Source organism: Colias croceus, chromosome 1 (assembly GCF_905220415.1).
Source record: "Colias croceus chromosome 1, ilColCroc2.1".
In the NCBI taxonomy this organism is placed as follows: domain Eukaryota; kingdom Metazoa; phylum Arthropoda; class Insecta; order Lepidoptera; family Pieridae; genus Colias; species Colias croceus.
In genome coordinates this window covers 12537334-12559949 of record NC_059537.1, presented here as the reverse complement: position 1 = coordinate 12559949, position 22616 = coordinate 12537334, and the positions used below count along the sequence as shown (strand labels likewise).

Sequence of the window (22616 nt, the reverse complement as noted above, 5' to 3'; positions counted from 1 at the left end):
TGCGCACGCCGCACGTCTTCTATAGTAAAAGTGTCGTTAAAGGTTTTGGCCCTCTTTCGCAACGCGTGATAAGGTACTTCGATTCAACAATATTCTTACGAATTTCAACGCCGTGCCCCGTCCGTGCACGGTCAGGCATGAATCACTTCATAAAAAGTATAAAATAATGTTTATCGCGACACGGTGTAGCATAATCAGCCTTTAGTGTAAGCTTTTTGATAATTCTGTCATTTTTTAAATAAATCAATGTTCGGACTACAGTCTAATACTTAATTTTTGTGATATGTACCTTCATGTTTAATAAATGGTAAAGAATTTCATTTTTTTATCGTACTGTATGAATTTGTACTATGTCATCTTGAAATAATGTTCAAACTGTTTGTGTGAATACATTAGACGTATAGTTGAAACTGCCAATGTTTTTTATTAATTTATAAAAATATCACATATCGTAATTGATTCCATAGAAATTATAAGGTTATAGAAAATGTAATGATAAATAAATTGTTTGTACAATATGATAAGTTTAGTTTTAAACTTATATTTTTGTAATTATAGATTCTCTATAATTAATATAGTCCAGTGATTCATTGTATTAGAGAACTAAGAATAGTTTAAAATTATGTATTTTGCATTGATTCAATACATCACATTTCGCCTTCTCTTATAACTTTTAATTGATAACTACAGCTTCCATTGTGTGATTAATATTTGCATTTAACAATGAATTTTATTTATATAATAAATGATAATTAAGTATTTATGGTTTTATTTAAATGGTCCCCTTCCATTCTAACCAATATATGGAAAAGTGCAACTATAATTTCCTTCAATGATTTACTACAAAACACAATAGATTCTCTTTCTAAACTAGTTATAATGTTTAATTGTCTATCATGGTGATTGAAAAGCAAATATTCAAAAAAAGTTTTAAGGCTGGGTTGCACCATGTTACTTTATCAAAATCTAACATGCTAATTAAAATTGGAAACACACTGAGTCTGGAAAACTTCATAAGACTGAAGTCACACAACTCGCAAGTAGGTTATCCTTTTAACCTGCCTGACAGAAAACCGCGGTTGTTTGCTTACGCGTGCACCACTGAACCATAGGTGATCAAATCACAGCCATTGAGATAATATTACTACGTATGGAGGAGACACCACTAACAAAATCTGTGCGCCATTTTTTTGCTCTAAGTAGTTAGGTAGGTAGGTACTTACCGATGAAAGTTATTCCTTTGCACTTTTCCGTATTATTTGTGCAATATCGTAACACACACGAAGGCATATTTGATGCGTTTCACTTTAAAACAAATAAAAAATGAGCGTGCAGTTACGCCATATGGCGTATGTTGAGCGGAACATAAGTGACCTACATATACATATGATACAATGATCACAGCATGCAAATTGCTTATTTTGTATTTCCAAATTATAACTTTTTATTTTAATATTTTAGTACATATTTTTATAGTGTTAACTACATACTGATACAAATTAACAATGTTTTTTTCTGTGGTGATGCATAGATAGTACTTGCAACAATTTTTCATCATAAATAATTGTAGTAACATTTGGGTAAATAAAACACATATGTATTTAATATAATGTCTTTATTTTGAGCATTCCAAATTAATATTATAAAAATAAACAACAGCAATCAATGCACCATAATACTGATAGATATTCAATTACTCATTTCCAATGAAAAAAATATAATTATTATATTTCCTTGTATTTACAAATTAGCTATTACAATACAGAAATTGAGAATTACAATAAAAATAAGATTGAAAAATTTAATAATGTAATTTGTTATTATTATCAATTTATCACTATTTTTGTACTATTGTAAATTGGGCACAGAAAAATGGCAAGTGTGCAAAATAAATTATACAATAGAGCACATTAATTATGGAAAATGAAAATTGATACATCCTTTAGAGTACACAAATAAAACATGCATAACTTAAAAGAAACTTACATCTACTTAATACGAATGAACACTATTTTAATTTATATTCAATATAAAATGTATACTGCTATAAAATAGTTCTATAAAAATAATTATCATTTAAAAATAGTGGAGCATAGCTTGTTATAGCTATATGTTTCAGTCTAATATTTATTTGTATACCTCACAACCACACTAAAAATTTGTTCCAAAAATACAAGAGTATCACATTTACATCAAAAGATGACAAACTTTTTTCAATTACAGTACATGTTTCTGAAAAGTATTAATACTATTCCTAAACTGCATTAGCTAAACCGATCATATCATATTTTCGAGATTTCTTGCACATAACTGGATAACAAATGGAGAAGTAGTACATGCCAGCCATTGCTAAAATTATTGATATTATGACAGTTATTAAGCCCCACGCAGATATACCAAGACCTCGTCTAGCAGGGCTGGGACTTGGGCCTTGTCCAGGGCCGTAGCCCCCGCCAGCTGCCATTGGAGCACCCTGCTTTGGTGAAGGATTAGCATCATGCTTGCTACTGCCTCTGCCAAAGCTCCTACCTCGAAAACCATCACATGTAGGTATGATGAAGGTTGCAGCTGTAAAAAAAGAATAAGTTATAAATAACTATTGCATGATGTGGTTTTATTTTCTTATTGTTCAGTATTTGTAATAAATGAACCTTGAAATGTAATATAATGACCTACATTCAAGTTTTCAATTAATAGCAATCAAACAATTTTGAATGGATTAAGTTTTATAAAGATCTAAAGTTATAAGACATTTTTAATAGAATAAGAAAATAATGACTGAATGAAAAAACTCATCAGAGCGTGGTAATTTTCAACAATTAACTTACCAATTATTACAACGCACAGTGTAAGAGACAATTTGGCCATTTTACCTAATTCTTTAATAACAAAAGCACTTCGTAACAAAACTTTAAATCATAAATTACTTTATACGATCAAGTAAATACTTAAATTAAGTTTTTGATAAATAAATACCAGCACAGTTCGCAAGTAAATATAAGTTGAACACTTTTAACAAAAACGATCGAAGTCTTAAATTTTAAGCTACCTATCTATTTGGAAGTGTTAAATGTCGTTAAATTAAGAGTTTGTGTTATTAATTAAGCGTGAATTAAGCGAAAAGGGGGCACTTATAATATCACAAAACCAAATAAATACAACTCCTGTGTGTAAATTAAAATCTGAAGCACAGTCTGAAGAAGTTTTATCAATAAATCAAAGTCAGTTGACAAAGTTGAGACCATAGATGGAAGATGTCAATACGTCAAAACCATATAAAACTAAAAGTACCTACCTACTCTGTGGCCAAAACCTCCTTTTTTTAGGTCAAAGCTCCTTTAGTATAACGCTTAGAGTATATATTACAATAGTATAGAGCGAGTGTATTGCACAAATTGCCTAGTGCGGATCGTAGGCAGATGAGCTATAGATACTATATAGATGTGTGTGTGACAAATAGGGATGGGTAGGTATCAATTGCGTGTTGAACTATCGATAAGTTATGTAAATAAATATGTATCATAAGTAAATTTTATGTTCAATAAGTTATTAAAGGAAAAATATATGAATAAAGTATAAATATGTAATTTTAAATTTGTTTACCAACTGAATAAAGTTTGTTTATTCCATTTGAATATTAAATATTATATAAGAAATTTTCTTGTATTAATTATAAGTACTTTAAAAAATATGTTTAATTGGAATATCAGAAAAACGTGAGTACTTTTTAAATAATAAAGTTAATAAAATAAAAGATCGGGTTTAGTGCTATTTCTTTAATAATAAATCAAACAATAATAATAATGTTTTAAAAATGGTAAAAAATATAAAGGAATAATTAATAATTTAAAATGATAATATAATAAATAATATTAATAATTTATTTATTTAATTTTATCCATTCTACTATCAAAATCTTCAAAATCCATTTAGCGGTTCAGAAAATATATCGTAACATTACATACTTTACATTTACACTATAATACATTCCCATTCATAATATTAGAAAGTGTATCATACAGAACACACCACAAATTTATTTATAATACATTTTTAAAAGAGTTTTAATTTTAAAATATAGTTCTTCTTTTAAACTTTATATCGAGTACAGCGTTGGTCAGGTCACATCACTACGATCACGTGACGGCAGTGAGGCGCGCGAGCGAGCCTGCGCGTGTCCGCCTCCCACCTGCCCTTCACCCCCGCGATGCTAGATTTATTTTTATAAAAATAAGTATAACATTCGACTTACTGATGAAATGTGATAGTGGATTTCGATTTTGTGTATTTTCTAGTATCGTTTTTGCAAGATAGAACTACACATTTCACCATGTTTATTCGTAAATATGAAAAAAAATCCAGAGCAACGCACTTCGTGAGCACTCAACCACGACTGCGAGCGCTCGCGGCGGGAGCGTCGTGTTGTTCCCACCTGTGCCTACTGTTCCCACTTGGTTGTTCGCACTCTATAGATAGTATATATACTCTAAGGTATAACGTTTTATAGCTTTGTTTATGGAAAAATACATAATTTATAGTTTATACAAGAAAAATTATTAGAGCAGCATATTTTACCGACTGTTCTTGGATTTTCTTTTATGAGACGAATCAGGTTTTCCAGTCTTGGCATGAATAGCATATTTATTATTTTTTTATACAGGTAAGTTTATAGACAACTTCCTTTAAAATTGATGGCGTGTACTTCCGATTGCGTTGATTATTAGTGAAATGTCAAGTGAAATACCGGCGATGGGCAAAATGCGGTTTTGTGCTGTATTTCTCTTTTTAATTCTTACGATATGTGGATCTACAAATATAGACACTATATCTAGTGATATAAAAATAAAAAATGTAGACAGAATAATCGATTGCTCATCCCAGCTCGTAAAATCAACTTCAAAATTAACCCTGGAAAATGCAGGCAAAGTTCCGATTAAGAATTTCTTATTAGCTGTAGAAAGTGCAGCAAAAGATAATTTAGCGTTCCTTGGAGCAAAAGACAGTAATAACAAGGAACTCCGTTTAATAGAGACAACAGTAAAAGGCTTCGACTATATCAAGTTTTATCGTGTAGAACTTAAAGACGCGATAAATGCAGGTTCCTCAGCAGTTATTACCACAGAATCGGTGTTTACTAAATCTTTAATCCCATATCCTACTGCTATAACTCAACAGGAAGATCAACTAGTTAAATATAATGGTAACTTATACTATTTCTCACCATACTATGTTACATCGCAAAAAACCAATGTTATCTTGAATACAAAGAGTGTTGAATCATTCACAAAAGTGAAGCCTTTCAGCCAGCTAGACGGTACACTTATATTTGGTGCTTATCCCAATATTGGTCCATTCACAGAAAAAGAATTGAATGTACACTTTAAAAATAACTCTCCATTCCTTACTGTCAGTCGTATTGAGCGTCTGATTGAAGTGTCGCATTGGGGCAACATAGCTGTAGAAGAGAAAGTTGAAATTGAACACACTGGTGCTAAGCTGAAGGGTCCATTTTCTCGCTATGATTACCAACAAGACCATCACAGTGGCCCTGCAAGTGTGCGCGCATACAAGACCTTATTACCAGCATCAGCGGCTGATGTTTACTATCGTGATACCAATGGAAACATTTCTACTTCCAACATGAGAGTCAAGAAAGACTCAGTCGAATTGGACTTGAGGCCTCGCTACCCTCTCTTTGGAGGCTGGAAGACACATTACACTCTAGGTTACAATGTCCCAAGTTACGAATATCTATACCACTCTGGAAATGAGTATCTTCTTAAGATGAGAGTGATTGATCACATTTTCGATGATATGCAAGTTGATGAACTGGTAACTAAAGTCATCCTGCCTGAATTAGCTCACAACATCAAAGTGAACTTCCCATACGCACTTACTCGTTTGGCTGACTCTGTACATTACACATATTTGGATACTCATGGGCGCCCAGTAATATCTTTCACTAAGAAAAATGTAGTTGAGAACCATATTCAAGATTTCCAACTCCGTTACACGTTCCCAACTATATTTATGTTCAGGGAACCTCTATTAGTAGTCGCATCTCTATACAGCTTATTCCTCTGTGTTATTATTTATGTAAGATTAGACTTTTCAATCCACAAACCAGAACATCCTCACAAGGAGTAAAGATAGTAATTTTATTTGGAATTGGTCATATTCTTGTGTCTGAGAATGAACTATTGTGAGCATAAGTAGACATGAGATTAGTAGAGTTTTATTTATTCAACTAGCATTTACTGTGTTTGGTGCAGATGGAATGTTATCAATTCCAATTTATTATAACATAAATTGAAATAATGTTAAATACAATTTTATTACATACAATAAAGAGAAAAAAATTAATTGTTGTTTCAATTTTTAAGTTTAAGGTACATAAGAGAGTAAAATAATTAACAGTAATGAAGACATTTTATTTATTTTTATTTTTTAACATTTAGAAAGTTGAGCATGTACAATAATTAAAACTATAGGTATAGACTATAGACCAAGTATAGACAGTAATAGACAAAGATTTTTTACAAAACGGATTTACTGTCCTTAAATAATATTTGACAATATTTGTACAAATACATTATAATTTTATTTTCTTACAAAATATTAAATTAAATGAACATGCACATGAATATTATACAGTACAAACAACTCAGGGTGCTTTTCCACCAGAGATTTGCTATGCTATGTTGCTGTGGATGCATTTGATATTCACCAATCATATTCATTGATTTGCAAGCAATGTATCTATTTACCTAATGTTGTGATGAGACAAATAAAGTTATATTTTATTTATTTATTATTTATTGATGCACATAGGTTAACACTTAACATTTTGAAGTGAAACTTCGGCGCGTTGAGAGTGAAATTTGAAATTTCAAAGTAGTTTCATGGCAATACCAGCACGTCATAGAGTAAAACGACGATTTTGGATCTTTGAATCGTGCCAAATAAGTTTCTCTTCTGACACGTGTGCGTGGCACACGCTCTTTTTTTATATGGAAAGGTGTGTGCTATTAATTTGTGTTGTAGATGGTCACTAATAGTGTAGATAGCTATGTAGAGTGGCACCTATTATACGTATGACAATACGCGTGCGTATGGTCGGTCTAGCTATGAACGGTTTTATGAATTTCCATACACATGACAAGCGCGACTGACGTACGCACTGATGGTCGGTCAAACTCTGCAACCGGCCTTAACTCGAGCTACGCATCGTCATAACACACCTTACTCGCACTGCTCTATAGCTTAGCATCAGTGGAAACGGTCACATAGCTTCTGGTGGAACAGCACCCTTGTTCAGATATTTTTTTATCGAATTAGAGCTTTGTTGACATTTACGTTGTACCAACGTTTATTAATTACTTTTGCCCTTTACTTTAGCTAGTCAAATTACATTCCATATTCTGAAGTTTTGAATCTTAAAACCACTGGAGCGCTAGTGCAAGGTAATATAGCTAGTTCTGTGACCACGGCTGTGACTAGGCTTGGCGGAGTGACGTCATAGGTTAGATTCAGTAAAGTGAGGTTAGGATTTGTGCGCCAATCCTTGAGCGGGGAATTGTCGTCTGATTTGTCTATGAGCGCGTCTGGATCGCCTGTGAAATAGAAATGTATAATTAATGTTGTAAATGTTGTAAATCACTTTCCTAAAAAATGAATTTAGATGTGATGGCAACACTCGTCATGTAGTTCTGAAGCTTTGTTTAGGGAGCTGATTTGGTATAAATAAATCTTTCTTTTTTATAATATTATAGCTATATATTACATTTTATCACTGCGGTAAAGTTATTGCATGCTATGCCTTCAAGCCACACCTCCGAGCCCGTCGGAGTGGGGAGCGTGAGGTTTTTTTCGTTACGGAATTTCTGGATTCGGTACCCGCGCTCAAGGCCCGCGAAAGAAGCTATGCAATAGCTTAAAAACCTTACTAACTGTATGGGCTGTAATGTAATAGGTATTACGGTAATGTAATAGGTATTACGGTAATGTAATAGGATCGTGTAAACCGCTGAGTCAGGATGTACAATTATACTGCTTGGCCGTACACTTACTGTGCCCAGCTGTTATTAAAAAAAAAAACACCGCCAAAAAAAAAGTAACTGTCAACCAAGCAAAAAAAAAAAAACAAAACATGTACAACCCACACTCACCAATCTCATTGTACACGAACGCATCAGTCTGCACCCGGTCGGAGAACTTGTGCGTCTCGCAGGCGACGAGCACGCACCACAAACCACAGACACCATCCCACTCACCAATCTCATTGTACACGAACGTATCAGTCTGCACTCTATCGAGATCCACGAACCACAGACCCCATTCCACTCACCAATCTCATTGTACACGAACGCATCAGTCTGCACCCGGTCGGAGAACTTGTGCGTCTCGCAGGCGACGAGCACGCACCACAAACCACAGACACCATCCCACTCACCAATCTCATTGTACACGAACGTATCAGTCTGCACTCTATCGAGATCCACGAACCACAGACCCCATTCCACTCACCAATCTCATTGTACACGAACGCATCAGTCTGCACCCGGTCGGAGAACTTGTGCGTCTCGCAGGCGACGAGCACGCACCACAAACCACAGACACCATCCCACTCACCAATCTCATTGTACACGAACGTATCAGTCTGCACTCTATCGAGATCCACGAACCACAGACCCCATTCCACTCACCAATCTCATTATACACGAACGCATCAGTCTGCACCCGGTCGGAGAACTTGTGCGTCTCGCAGGCGACGAGCACGGGCGCGTTGTGTGCGCGCGCCACCAGCGCCACCTGCAGCGTGCCCGCCGCGCCCAGCACCGAGCCGTTCGCGAGCAGCGAGTTCGCGCCGAGCACTACTTTGTTTATCTGTGGTGATAACAATTAGTGATAGCTGCGTTAAAAACAACCGACTTCAAATTTGAACTTGCAACATTTACAAATACAGACAAAAATGCTCATAAAATAAAAACTACTAGGCCTATCCGAATAAAATTTTTATGGGACCAATTCGACACCATCCCGCATCGAACAAAAAAAGAATCACGTAAATCGGTTCAGAAACCTCGGCGTAATCGGTGTACATACATAAAAAAAAACATACCGGCCGAATTAATAACCTCCTCCTTTTTTTTGAAGTCGGTTAAAAAAATCTCATAAGCATTGGTTTCAAGTGGATTGAGTTGAAAACTATATTTTTTTTAACTGTGGTTTATAGCAAGCTACTTTTGCTTATCTGTCTGTGGTTAATAAAATAATTAAAAGCATGTTAATGTAAGGTTAATGAATAAATTCGATCGGTCTGGCGGGTCACGGGTGGCTGAGTTGGTCAAGCGTCCGCCCCGGATTGGCGTGAACGGATGCGGAGATGTGGCTTGAAGGCATAGCATGCAATAGCTTTACCGCGGTAGTCCCCGAATGACACACGTCGTTTTTTTCTATTCTTTATAAATTAATATAAATGAAAGCAATTTAGTTAAGAAAAAAATTAAGGTTACCATATAAAAAAATGAATCGATAAATTACTAGCTTAGTCGCTGCACTTAGCGGTGATATTACTGACATTTTTTATCACAACTATGACTATACTACAATATAATTTATAATGTTATACTCACAGATTTCATAACACAGTTGAGCGCGGATATATCCACGTACGTGCAGGCCACTCCCGCTGCGACTAATCGTCGCAACATTTCGGTCGCAGCGCGGTTCAGTCGGTGCCCGACTATCACCGCCCTGTACTGTACGCCGGCCTCGTGCGCTTCGCGGAGGATGCGTTCTATTAGCGATGAGCTGAAATTGAGGATGAATTTAAATAAATCCTACCAAAAACATAAATGTAAAATTTGAAGCCGAGTTCAATCGTTGACTTAATTTGCCAAAAAAATAAATGAGATCTAAATATGTGCCAAGTTCTGCAGACAGTCCAGAAATTTATTTACAAAGATGTATTAAGTTCTTAGGTTGACTGAAAACTCAATTGTTTTATTTTCCCTTAGAGAACAATGTTTATTCCAAAATATAACTTTTTTTAATTTGAATAATATAATTATTTTCACAAAGCAAACAACTAATGACCTATTGAACCCCATAATTTGATGAGGCTAGTTTTACATACTGTTTATATTTTGTGAGGTTCTAAAAACTATACTTGATGGGACTTTCACTGATAGGTAACTTATATAATAAGGAGTATTTTAGGCGTTTTTTTACTGATATTCGAACAGGAACATTAGGATTAAAAGCATGCAAGCAAAACATGCTCAATATCCTTCAAATATTTATTACTAGCTTTCCACCCGCGGCTTCGCCCGCGCAGTCAAAGAAAAACCCGCATAGTTCTCGTTCCCGTGGGATTTCCGGGGTAAAACCTATCCTATGTCCCTGGGTAAAAAGTAGCCTATGTCCTTTCTCGGGTATCAAAATATCTCCATACCAAATTTCATGCAAATTGGTTCAGTAGTTAAGGCGCGATTGAGTTACAGACAGACAGACAGAGTTACTTTCGCATTTATAATATTTATAGTATAAAGTATGGATTTAGGCTCGTATAATACGTTTGACAAGTGATATAAATTATAAAGTATGAATAAACAATTTTGAATATCAATCTTACCATCCATAAGTAAGTATATTGTCGCCATTAGATATTTTATTCCGTACGGTGATACTGATCGCTTCACCCGCCATGTCGATCTGCTCCCGGATGTATCTATCTATCTCTTCTTGTAACGTTTTTTTGGCCTGCACAAGAAATATATTATTTAGAAAACAGCCGATATACAATCAATGTCATATTATGTACTTTTCTTAAAATTAAAGTATACATCAACCTCGTCAAGATTGTTCGGTAGCTGAATTAGCTGGTAGTGGAAGTGTGTGTGTTTAATGCATATTTGTGTGTGTGTGTGAGTGGCATTTTTATCTGTAAGTGCGTGTGTGTGTCTGTATTCAGCGCGACTCACGTCAGACTCGTTTACGTTGTTCGACATCTGTGTTAATTGGTGGTTGATTTGTGTATGAGAATGTGTTTGTTTGATTTGTGTCATGTGTGTGTGACGTATGTGTATGGTGTATATGTGTGTTGTGTGTACGTGTTTGTGTATAACTCACGTCAAACTCGTCAACATTGTTGGGCTGCAGCTGAGTCAACTGGTGGCGAAAGTGTTTGAGAGCGTTGGCCTGCGCGGCCGCAGCGACCACAGGAAGCCGAGGCTCGCCGCGAGCTGGGTTTATAGCCTGATATGTGTGTGTGTGTGATGTCTGAGTATGTTGTGTGTCGAGTGTGTGTGTGTGTGTGTTGTGTATCTGTGTAATGTGCATGTGTGTGTATAACTCACGTCAAACTCGTCCACATTGTTGGGCAGCTGCGTCAGCTGGTGGCGGAAGTGTTTGAGCGCGTTGATCTGCGCGGCGGCGGGCGGCCGCAGCGACCACAGGAAGCCGAGGCTCGCCGCGAGCTGGGCTTCAAGACCGCGCGCGAATTCGGTTCGCGCGGGGAGACTGTAGTCGCGGACCATCTAATGAAAGTTTATAGTTTAAAAAAAAAGAATACAATAATATTGCATTCATTTATTCAACCACCTAAAAAATTATCATGTTTCTTAGTAAAATAATTTTTATTGTGCGTGATTTTGTAGCGGGACAGATACTTTTTTTATGTTAATTTTTTGATATAAATAGATTTATTTTATTTTAAAAGTTTATTAATGCACAGGAAGCCGAGGCTCGCCGCGAGCTGCGCTTCTAGACCGCGCGCGAATTCGGTTCGCGCGGGGAGACTGTAGTCGCGGACCATCTAAGGAAAGTTTATAGTTTAAAAAAAAAGAATACAATAATATTGCATTCATTTATTCAACCACCTAAAAAATTATCATGTTTCTTAGTAAAATAATTTTTATTGTGCGTGATTTTGTAGCGGGACAGATACTTTTTTTATGTTAATTTTTTGATATAAATAGATTTATTTTATTTTAAAAGTTTATTAATGCACAGGAAACCGAAGCTCGCCAACCAAGTATTGATACAGCGCTAAGCCAATAGGTCACTTGGTTGTCAACGATCACGCGCAAAGCTCGCGTAAATAAGTTTCGAATGTTATTTTCTGTTTGTACAGGAATTTTAACGATTTACGCCGTTAGTACACCGACGCATTCGCGTGCGGCAGCGAATCTCTGCGAAACTACTGCATAGCGAAATATCTGCGGAACGTTAGTAAACAGCAATGTTTTCGCAACTATTTCGCAGTTCCTTGCGAAACAATACTGACAAGGACGCAACTATTTCATCTATCTATGTGCTAGAGTGAGACATATCATATTATGCGAAAACCTGCCATACTACTGACAGATTTTTCGTTGTTTCGCTGCCGCTCGCGAATGCGTCGGTGTACTAACGACATTAAGTGTCAAGTGAAAGATCTATCCATTTGAATCATGTAAATTGGGTTTCATATATAGGGGATAGTATAGACAATTAGTATTTGATAATATTTGTATGTTAATAGGAACAGGCGCCTGCGGCAAAATGTATGTTTTGTTTTAACAAAAATACAGACAACATACTATTTACAATAATTTAAAACATAAATGTACCTTTTTAAGAGCATCCAGCAGTGCTATACACCGTGCATTGGATCCAGTAATTACTCCAGTAGCTAATTGAACTCCTAATTTGACTACGGCAGGGTGTAGGCTATAGAAAGTAAAAGAAAAATTCTATTTAATTTGTATGGGTCTCGTACATATAAAACAATATTTTTTTTAGATAAAATATGTAGGTATAAAATAGCAGAAAGGATAACTTTATTTATATTAAACATTGGGTAATTTTCTAATATGCATTTAAGTGTTTTCGAAATAAAAATTAAAAATTAACAAAAATTAGAATGATTTGAGTGGGGACAAGAAGGCAATCCTATACAATTAATTTGTACTTACTTAGAATTAATTGTCATATGTTTCAATGCCTCCTTATGATGTTCCGCTGAGAGATGTTGGAACCAATTCAGTTTTTGTGTGCTTTGTGACTTCACTTTAGGTTTTTCTACAGCTTTTGGTTTCGGTGATTTTTCCTAAAAAAACATAATTTTGCTTACTAATTTTCTATAAACTTTTATAAAATCCAATGTATTTTTTTAAACTAAAATTTTCTTCTATTTCTAACATGTATTAAAATTAGTTCCACAACCTGTTGTTTTGATCCTTTTTTTGATTCGTCTTGATCCAGGTAATCAATATAACGAAAGGTTTGGTTATAATCAAAAACATACTTTTAGCAACACCAATTTACACCATTAAATAGTAAAACAAAAATAAACAAATCTCTACAAATAATAATTAGTTAATTAGCAATTTTTCATAATCTACTATATAAAAATAAGTCGGGTTTTCTTTCCTGACTCTATTACTCCAGAACGCACCAACCCATTTCCACAGTTTTGCATTCATTGGAAAGGTCTCGGGCTCCGTGAGGTTTATCGCAAAGAGAAGGTTGGTGGCGAAACGGAGTTCGCCGGTTTGCTAGTTTTTTATAGATCTCACCTTATTAACGGCAATCTCCTTTGTCTTTGCAATAGCTTCCTTTTGTTGTTTTTGTTCAGCTTTCACTGCCTCTTTCTGTATGGCCTGTTTTGCGGCACGCTGGGCTTCTTGTTTCATACGCCTCTCCTTTCTTAGTTCAGCCTTACTCTTTTCAGCTTCTCCTGTCTGTTTAATTAGTTTAATTTTTAATTTATATGATTAGTTCTTACAATTCATTTGGAGTTAAAAAGTAAAGTAAAAAAGTAGTTGTTAACTTTTTTTATTGCATGGTGTGATTGGAATTTTACTTGTTTTATGATTCAAATAAGGATGTTTAATATAAATTCATTAATCTTATACAAGTTATATGCCATAAGACTTTTAATTTCATTTCATTTTATTGCCTTTTAGGTCCATATTATTTATTTTATAGCCAGTCACATTATATTAATTATGTCTTATAAGTCCCCCATTACAGTTTGATCCCAAAACCTGGATCCTACTAATATTATAAATGCGAAAGTTTGTATGGATGTATGGATGTATGGATGTTTGTAACTCTTTCACGTAAAAACTACTGAACCGATTACAATGAAATTTATCACACATATAGAGGGTAACTTGGTAACACACAGGATAGTTTATATCCCGGATATCCCACGGGAACGGGAACTATGCGGGTTTTCCTTTGCAAACGTGGGCGAAGCCGCGGGCGGAAATCTAGTTATTTTCTTAAATGCTTCACAAATGTAAATGAAAAATTGTTGTAAAAATAATGCTTATTTCAATCCAATATAAAATAATAAAATCTACACTTATTAATCAAGTATTTAGTCTATTTTTACTAAAACCAATATGTTAAAATGTACCTTTTTCACATCCATAGCATGTACCATGGCTGTAACTGTCTCCACTTCCTTCGCAACATTAACAATCTCTTTCAAAGTGTTAACAACGTCATCAACGGTCATGCCAACAGGAACTTTTTCACCACTTTCCGTTTCAACAGTCCCTTTGGCTTTCTCGTTTATTGCTTTTATCTTTTCTTCTATTATTCTCATTTCTGCTTTGTCAACTTCATCCATATCCTTTACGCGATATTTTAAATTAGTGTATGGACTTGTGTAATAATCTCCTTGAGGCTGATTTTCCTCCTTATTTTCTTGTACTACATTTTCATTACTTGTTTGTGGTTTTGTATCTTTAGCGGGCACAGGAGCCTGTGGCACCTCTTTCTTTACATTAGCAGGTCCCTTCTTTTTTGCATTCTGTTTCGCTAACTTTTTCGCCTCCCTAGCAGCTTTAACATCGTCACGAGACTTCGGAGCTTCTGCAGACATTTTCGTTGCTTCTTTTACACTGGCACAGGACTTGTAATATTTATCCAACTCATCAATCATAGGATGATTCAAATTTGTTGAGTTTATATTTTCGTCGTATGGCTTGAATGGTGAGATTATTTTGTCACTGGTGCCGTCACAATCTTCATTTACCTGGGGTAATATGTTATTGATAGTCTTTACGTTTCTAAGTACTTTACGTCTGTTTCTTCTTCTTCTTTGTGATGGTTTAGTAATACCTACACAGGTATTCTGCAAAATTATTATTTTTTTTATAGAAAAATTATAAATGTTAAAATGATGCTCACTTAAAAAAATGTAAACAAGATAAACTTATGATAAGAAAATAAGGGACAGAAATTAAATAATAATATTAAAATATAAATATACATCGGTTAAAAGAAGGTTAAAAGCCTTTTTTTATTATTATTTATCATAAAAATGATGCAATATAACCTCAAATACTATTTTAAATTAAAACTCAATGCATGCACCCTTACCTCCATGGTCCTTGTAAGCAAAATGGAAATTGTTAAGTTATTAGTACATGTTATTTATAATTTTTGAATTATTTTAAGTTTTGCTTACCTGGTACGATCGATAATCAAAAACAATGCACGTATACAGCTGTTGATTTATACAATGTGTATATTCAGTTTGATCTGTGATAAGTTGATATTCGTTTATAGCTTATTTCTTATGAAAAATATGAGCATATTATTATCAGCCTAATAAGATGATAAAATGGTTTCAAATTGGAACTCAAATGACAAAATATGTGCAAAATAATGTCGTCTGTCGACGTGACAGATTAGACGAGCGACAGCTGACATGTTTTATTTTTTTTAATGTTTACCTACCTAATGTCTTGTTTATTGTGCATTTGACATAGGTACCTATTTTTTTTAATTGTCAATCTTGAATGAAGATGAAGAAGGCCAACGGCTGCAGTCGCCAGTCACTAAACTAAGGTCATGAACTCGCAAGTCGCAAACACATACCTAGGTATTATCATAACAGTATTTTCTCAAGATTTGCTCAACAGACATGTAAGATTCGAAGTACCTACTTAATTATTTATTTTAGTACCTACTATGAAAATAAAACCATTTGTACCTAATATTTCTATTAGAATTAGGTACTTAGTCCGAAGAAGGCCCGAAGCAAAAAAAGGAAATTCGTCTATTCCGTGCCTTTTACCTACTATTTTACAAAGTAAACTTTGTCCATTTGTCTGACCATTTTTTATCGCCAAGCGTATTGGAGCAATCGTAGCTTATAATATGAGTTATTATCGTGTAAGTAGTAGACATGTGCGCCGATGCTCATTTGACCGGCGGCGGCGTCTAGCATCTAATTTGCCGGCGGCGGCGGCGTCATCGGCGTAATCGGCGTGGATGGGGAAAATGAGTAAAATACGCCTAAATCTCCATTAAATTTCTTATTTATTTCCATATAACATCAATATGGCGTTTATTTGAGATCACACATTGTATAAAATCTTAATTATATTAATAACAAAAAAAATCTTTATGGAGACAATCAAAATCAGAAAAAAAACAAGGAATTATAAAATAGGGAAGTACTCACTCAACCGTCCACATCATCTTCATCAAACTTTCTTTTAGCTTTGTCCCAGAAGTATACAACTGGTACCTACTGGTATTAGTAACGATGATCGTATAGTTGCCGAATGCTGGAAATATTTTAGTGGATGTGACCCCAAGGATATGCTCGACGGAAACATACTTCGTTATTGGATGGAAAAGAAGGATAGTCTGCTATGAGTTATCCTTGGCTGTTTAACTGCGTTAGGGCGATATTGAGCGTTACCGCCACGAGCACACCAAGCGACCGAGTTTTTTCAGTCGCAGGATTAACCATTACGGCTAAAAGGTCACGGTTAAGTCCTACTTCAGTCGACAGAATAATATTTATACATGCCAATTATGACATGTGCAAGAAACAAGTACAAAAGGTAAAATAATCTCTTTCTTCATTTATATTTTTCTCTTAGAGCGAAAGAAACTATCTCACTGTGCCCATTCGCCTTCTTTTCTTGTATATCAGACTCCCTGACGGTTTCTCGCACAAAGCAGATATAAAGGAAACTCTCGTTTCCCCTTTTTCCTCAAGGTCTTTGTCAACCGACATTCCTTGGAAACGGCAATCAAGAAGAGCTGCCGCGATTGTCAATTTATTATTAATTTATTGAGGGGGGGGGGGGGGCAAGTATCTCGCCTCGCGGCGGTGCTGAAGAAAAAAACTCCAGACGGCCGGAGTCTAGGGCGACTGAGTGAGGTACCTACGGACTATCCGAGCGTTGTCCAGCAGGACTGCCCGCTGTATCCCCACTGTCATGGGCTTCACCGGTAAATCCAACCTCCTTAAATATTGTTTTAAGGAGGTAGGAACCAGCCCATTGGTGGACACAACTATGGGGATTATCTCGGCAGACACACCGTCCCACATCTCGACAACCTCGTGCGCCAGATCCAGATATTTGAGCCGTTTATCTGACTCGGCCTCTACCTACCACTCTACCAAGAAAATCCTAGAAGTTGCTCGGTCCACCACCACAATATCAGCTCTATTCGCTAGAATAGTCTTGTCCTGTTAATTGATTATTATTATATTTTAAAATACTAAGTAAGTATAAGTGTAAGATAGAGTGCTTTATTTTTAGGGCTGATTTTTCAATCCTAGGTTAAAATTTATTCGTTGAATAACGTATCCATTTCAAAAATGTATTCTAATTACCTGCATTTGACAGTTTACAGGTGACATTTTAATATTATCGTGTAATAATTTATTGGACGGATAAGTTTTAACCAAGGATTGAAAAATCAGACGCCGATGACGCCGGAAAAAAAATCGGCGGCGTCGGCGTGAGTAAAACGGCCGGCGGCGTGCGCCACGCCGATCGGCGCACATAGGTACCTAGTAAGTAGTACTACTATATTAACTACTTGCTCTGTGGTGACTGGTGAATAAGATTTATTGAAATGCCAATGTATTGTACTGACCATTACAATTAAATGACATCAACTTATCTGAGGCGGGGAAGTTATTAAATTATGAATTGCAATTTGTATTTTGCAACTAAGTAACCTACCTACTCGTTTTAAATCCATACTAATATTATAAATGCGAAAGTAACTGTGTCTGTCTGTCTGTCTGTTACTCAATCACGCCTTAACTACTGAACCAATTGTCATGAAATTTGGTATGGAGATATTTTGATACCCGAGAAAGGACATAGGCTACTTTTTATCCCGGGAAAATGACGCAATCCCGGAAATCCCACGGGAGCGGGATCTATGCGGGTTTTTCTTTGACTGCGCGGGCGAAGCCGCGGGCGGAAATCTAGTAATATATAAAATAAAAATTAAAATATATGTCAAGTACTAAAAATTAGAGCGTAACAAAATTCAAAGACAATGTTCGTTTTAATTCCAACTGAGATATTGAAGAAATTTTAGACCACTTGTTCTCAAACTTCTTTATGGCTAGGTACTGAAATCTGAATACGCATAGAAATCTAATTGTGTTTAGATTATTTTGTGAATACGTATGAATATTATTGTATGTACCTATTCGTACTATTAATAATAATATATGTACAAAAACAAGATATGGTATAGTATGGTACTAACGATAATATATAGCCGATCATGTCAGCTCTTTACATATTCAAAAATAACAATAATATAATACCTATTATAACAATCAAATTCATACGCATAATGTATCTACTCGATACAATAAAATTATACGTAAAATGGTCTACCTATGTAATATTTGTATACGTAGTATATTATTATTAGTCTGTGGTAATATGCATATAGACAGAGCTACGTGAGTGGTACATTAACTAAATTGAATAATAACCATTAGGTGAAGTTATTTCTAGACTAGTTCCTATTTAAAGGAATGAAATAAAAAACCTCTTGAAAAATAATTTTATTTTACAAACTTAATTATAAATAATACAATATTTTAAATGCAAATAGACAATACGCTTACAATACGCTTTTCAATTTAATCAAAGGTATGTGACGTTTTATCGCTCTAAAATCAAATCATTCAATCATCGGGAAAAAAATTAGGGTACTTACCTAGAAAATTTTTATTAAAAAAATATAAATGCATTTGAAAGATTAGTACGTATTTGGAACTCTAAATTGGAGCTCTTTAGAAAAATAAGAAAATAAATTGTAGAAATAATTTATAGAATGTCCTTAATATGTGTTAAGTTATTAACAATAAAACGCTTCAAATTAAATAGCTTTTCTTTTTTAGATTAATAGTTTATCGATTTAAAATAAATAAACCGAATCAAGATTGATTTTATTCCACTATTGGTCATAATAAATGGCTCAAACAACACAATATATTATTTTCTACATCGAAGTATATATTTTGATATTGGAAATCTAAATGTAAATTAAGGCACCGTAATTTGGTGTGGTTGCGAAAGCATATGCACTGGCCTTGGTCTTTTCTATTTCGCAATGTTTAACGTAGAATTCATCTCGTAACATTTCAATATACTCATCAACTTTATCTTTTGGACATAGTGCAACCACACATCCTCCCCACCCGGCCCCAGTCAGCCTACAATGTACATTCATTTTTTTCGATATGTCCACTAAACGATCTAAATTCTCGTGAGAACATTCGTAAAGTGTTTTTAAACTTTCATGACTGCTCGACATTAATTCTCCAAGGGTTGATAATTTTTTATCGATACATTCACTCTCAGATTTAACTGTTGCTCCATTCGACCCATTGATGTGTCCATTATTTCCATTTGATATGTATTGCGTACAAGCCTTGCGAAAATCTTCAACTCTCAAGGCTTCGCCAAAGACATGAAGGGCTCTCTGTTTGAGTTTAAATTCCTTTAAATGCCTTGTATTAGGGGTTAAATATAAAGTATCCATTTCGTTTTCAGTTATGTCTAATTTCTTACACACCTCAATTTTAGTATATATTTCCTGCGGCATATATTCGTTGACCATATCAATCATTTCAACTAGTGTTTTGTTTAATATTTTTTGTGCTTGGCTTAGCGTTACGATTTTTTGACTTACTTCACCACCAGCAGCTTTTATTAGGACCTTAGCTGCTAATCTGCATTCTATAACTCTTCTATTGTAATCGTTCGTTGCGGCTTTGTTAGCCTCTGCCAAACTGTGAGCCACGACGAACGATGCTTCCTCTGGTAAAGCCACAGCTGTTGCATTCAATGGTTGCCACGTGATATATTGCGCGCTATATTTTTCTGCGAGAAATGCTATTGCCTGATCCATTCCTCCACCTTGCGTTCCTATATATCTTTCACTCTTAGCACACAGTGTAGCTATTTCAGTTTTATTTAACAGTGCATTTTGAGCATAAAGAAATGATAAACAAGCAGCGCTGACTAGTGCGGAGGAACTTGATAATCCAGATGCGGGAGGAATATTCCCATCTACAAGTAACTTTAGACCATTTGTAAAGTCATTATTTAAATGTTCTAAGGCACCTTTTAGGCCACATAGTACATAGTTATACCAAAATGGTTTACCATTTGAATCTGGTTGGATATCTATATCTTCGAACGTTGTAATTTCTACATCAAAATTATTATATTTACCATTTATGTTACGTAAATATAATTTCGAATTACTTGTGAGACTGGCCGCAACCAAGATATCTTGCTCCAATGCCATGGGTAAGACTGGATAACCACAGTAATCAATATGTTCACCAATTAAATTTACTCGCCCTGGGACACGAACATAGAACGTAGGCTTTGATCCAAATTCATCATAAAAACGTTGGGTCAGATTTTCAATTCTACCAGTACTTGGTATTTTCCTTACTGGTACTGTATCATTGTTTCCGTTCGCGCTCATTTTTTCAGATAACAATTGTTTGTCAACAATGAAAACACCGCTTGTCTGTATCACTACTCGTGTGTCACTGAATTGAATCCTGTATGGCACTTTTGTTATCAGTAATGAGATTATTGAAAAACACAATGTTTCACTTGAATGCCGAGTTTATATTTACTAATTTTATTAATGCTTTGGTTTTGTTTCTCTTTTTATTAATTCCGTTACCCGTAAATAATTATTGAACTAGAGTTTATATTGTGGATGTATTAAATTAAATCAGTATAGTTAGATCGAACATTTCGAATTAATGGAATGATGTTAAAAACTTGGTTATAAATAACCTTACGTGTAACATAGGCAATAATGCCACAATGACTGAGATGACGCAGTGATAACGCTCCGCACTCCGCACTCCACCGCTTTCGACCTCAGCAGTCCTCAATTTCTCACGGGAGGAATGTTGGTACAGACTATAATACTGAAATGCTTTTCAAGAGCATGAATGTATATAGTCTGGTAAATTCATTAAAGAGCGTTTATTTATATAACGTGCAACAAAGTTAACTGTTAATGATTATGAAAAAACTTTTAATTTACTGTATACGAAGTACTTAATATGTAAGTATTTATTTTTCCTTAGTAAAGCTTGTACAAACTGAATGTTGCAATTTATTCTACTTACATATACAGAAGATATTATCATTTAAAACTATTTCATAATACTTGAAACAAGACTTAGGGACAATAAAATAAATACCCTTATCATTGACACATAAAACGTTGTAGAACAATACCTACTGATAAAATGATTATTATTTTATATGGTAAGGTTAAACTACTTGAGGATCCTTATATTTAATTAAAAACAAGATTTTATCGATGTACCAATAATGATTAAGTAATATGTTAAGAAGATTTGGAAAAAGCATAGTGAAATATTAAATTTATCCAATCCTCATACTTCGCCATGCCTAATATTTTTAAAATAGTACTACACGTTGGGTTTTCAAACCTTACAGCTTACAAATTACAATAATCTTGTTTCTCGAAATCACAAGCGTATCGTAATAAAATTTGATCAGTGAAACATGCGACTATAATGTTATTAGGATTGGGGTATATCCGTGAGTTTGGGAATCGCTGTCTTTTTTAGAAGACTACAAGAAGACTTCCGTCATCGTTTACAAATCGAGAGTTTAATGAATGTATCTATCACGTCATCTAATACTTTAATTTTTAATAATAATTTATTGTGTAGTGTTTTGAAACTTTTAAAGTAACTACACTAGTGTTTCATAATAGGTATTGAGATGATAATTTCATGGAACACAAAGATGAAAGCAGTATATAATATAAAGACGTAATATTAATATATCCGCTAGTTGGTTAGGTAATGCATTTTTAGGTAGGTATTTAAATTTTCATTTTCTCTACACGCAACTTCGATTTATTTCAATCCTTCCATTTTTAAATTATTTAATAAGCTATTGCATAGCTTCTATCGCGGGCCTTGAGCGCGGGGACCTGTGGCGGGGACCGAATAGAGAAATTCCGTAACGAAAAAACTTAGTGCCACACGTCGTTTTTTTTTTTGTTTCCCTTTATAAATGATATCTTTTATTATATTTTTTAGCGACTAGGACTATATAATATTTTATTTACACTAGTGTTTTTTTTATTTTTGTTAGTGTCGCTGTTAGCTTATCCCGGTTAGCACTTTAGCTTCTTCAGCTTAACTGGGCTAGAACTACACTAGTGTCTCAGTGTCGATTGTGAATAATTTTAAGAAAACGCACCCTATTCATATTTTTCATTTTTAACATTAATTAAGATGTTCTTCGTTTTTATCC

The 22616-nt window shown here is 34.7% G+C and overlaps 4 protein-coding genes across 4 annotated transcripts; 1 reads left to right on the top strand and 3 right to left on the bottom strand.

The window, feature by feature from the left end:
* Positions 1–1890: 1890 nt before the first annotated feature.
* On the bottom strand, positions 1891–3151 carry LOC123691049. The gene is made up of 2 exons (XM_045635252.1): positions 2829–3151; positions 1891–2568 (listed from the first exon to the last, which is right to left on the bottom strand). Exons 1-2 carry the CDS (start codon positions 2866–2868, stop codon positions 2255–2257), a joined length of 354 nt encoding a protein of 117 aa, XP_045491208.1. The 5' UTR covers positions 2869–3151; the 3' UTR covers positions 1891–2254.
* A 1541-nt stretch (positions 3152–4692) lies between these two features.
* On the top strand, positions 4693–6363 carry LOC123694538 (dolichyl-diphosphooligosaccharide--protein glycosyltransferase subunit 1). Its single transcript, XM_045640001.1, has one exon. The coding sequence runs from the start codon at positions 4729–4731 to the stop codon at positions 6145–6147; it is 1419 nt and encodes a 472-aa protein (XP_045495957.1). The 5' UTR covers positions 4693–4728; the 3' UTR covers positions 6148–6363.
* Positions 6364–6420: 57 nt separating this feature from the next.
* Positions 6421–15720, bottom strand: LOC123694017 (translation initiation factor eIF-2B subunit delta). The gene is made up of 10 exons (XM_045639314.1): positions 15470–15720; positions 14411–15133; positions 13563–13727; positions 12960–13093; positions 12615–12714; positions 11361–11540; positions 10637–10764; positions 9636–9813; positions 8706–8886; positions 6421–7613 (listed from the first exon to the last, which is right to left on the bottom strand). Exons 2-10 carry the CDS (start codon positions 14939–14941, stop codon positions 7408–7410), a joined length of 1803 nt encoding a protein of 600 aa, XP_045495270.1. The 5' UTR covers positions 14942–15133; positions 15470–15720; the 3' UTR covers positions 6421–7407.
* A 3108-nt stretch (positions 15721–18828) lies between these two features.
* Positions 18829–21311, bottom strand: LOC123694463 (N-acetylgalactosamine kinase). The gene has a single exon (XM_045639914.1). It carries the CDS (start codon positions 20782–20784, stop codon positions 19318–19320), a length of 1467 nt encoding a protein of 488 aa, XP_045495870.1. The 5' UTR covers positions 20785–21311; the 3' UTR covers positions 18829–19317.
* Between the last annotated feature and the right edge of the window lie 1305 nt (positions 21312–22616).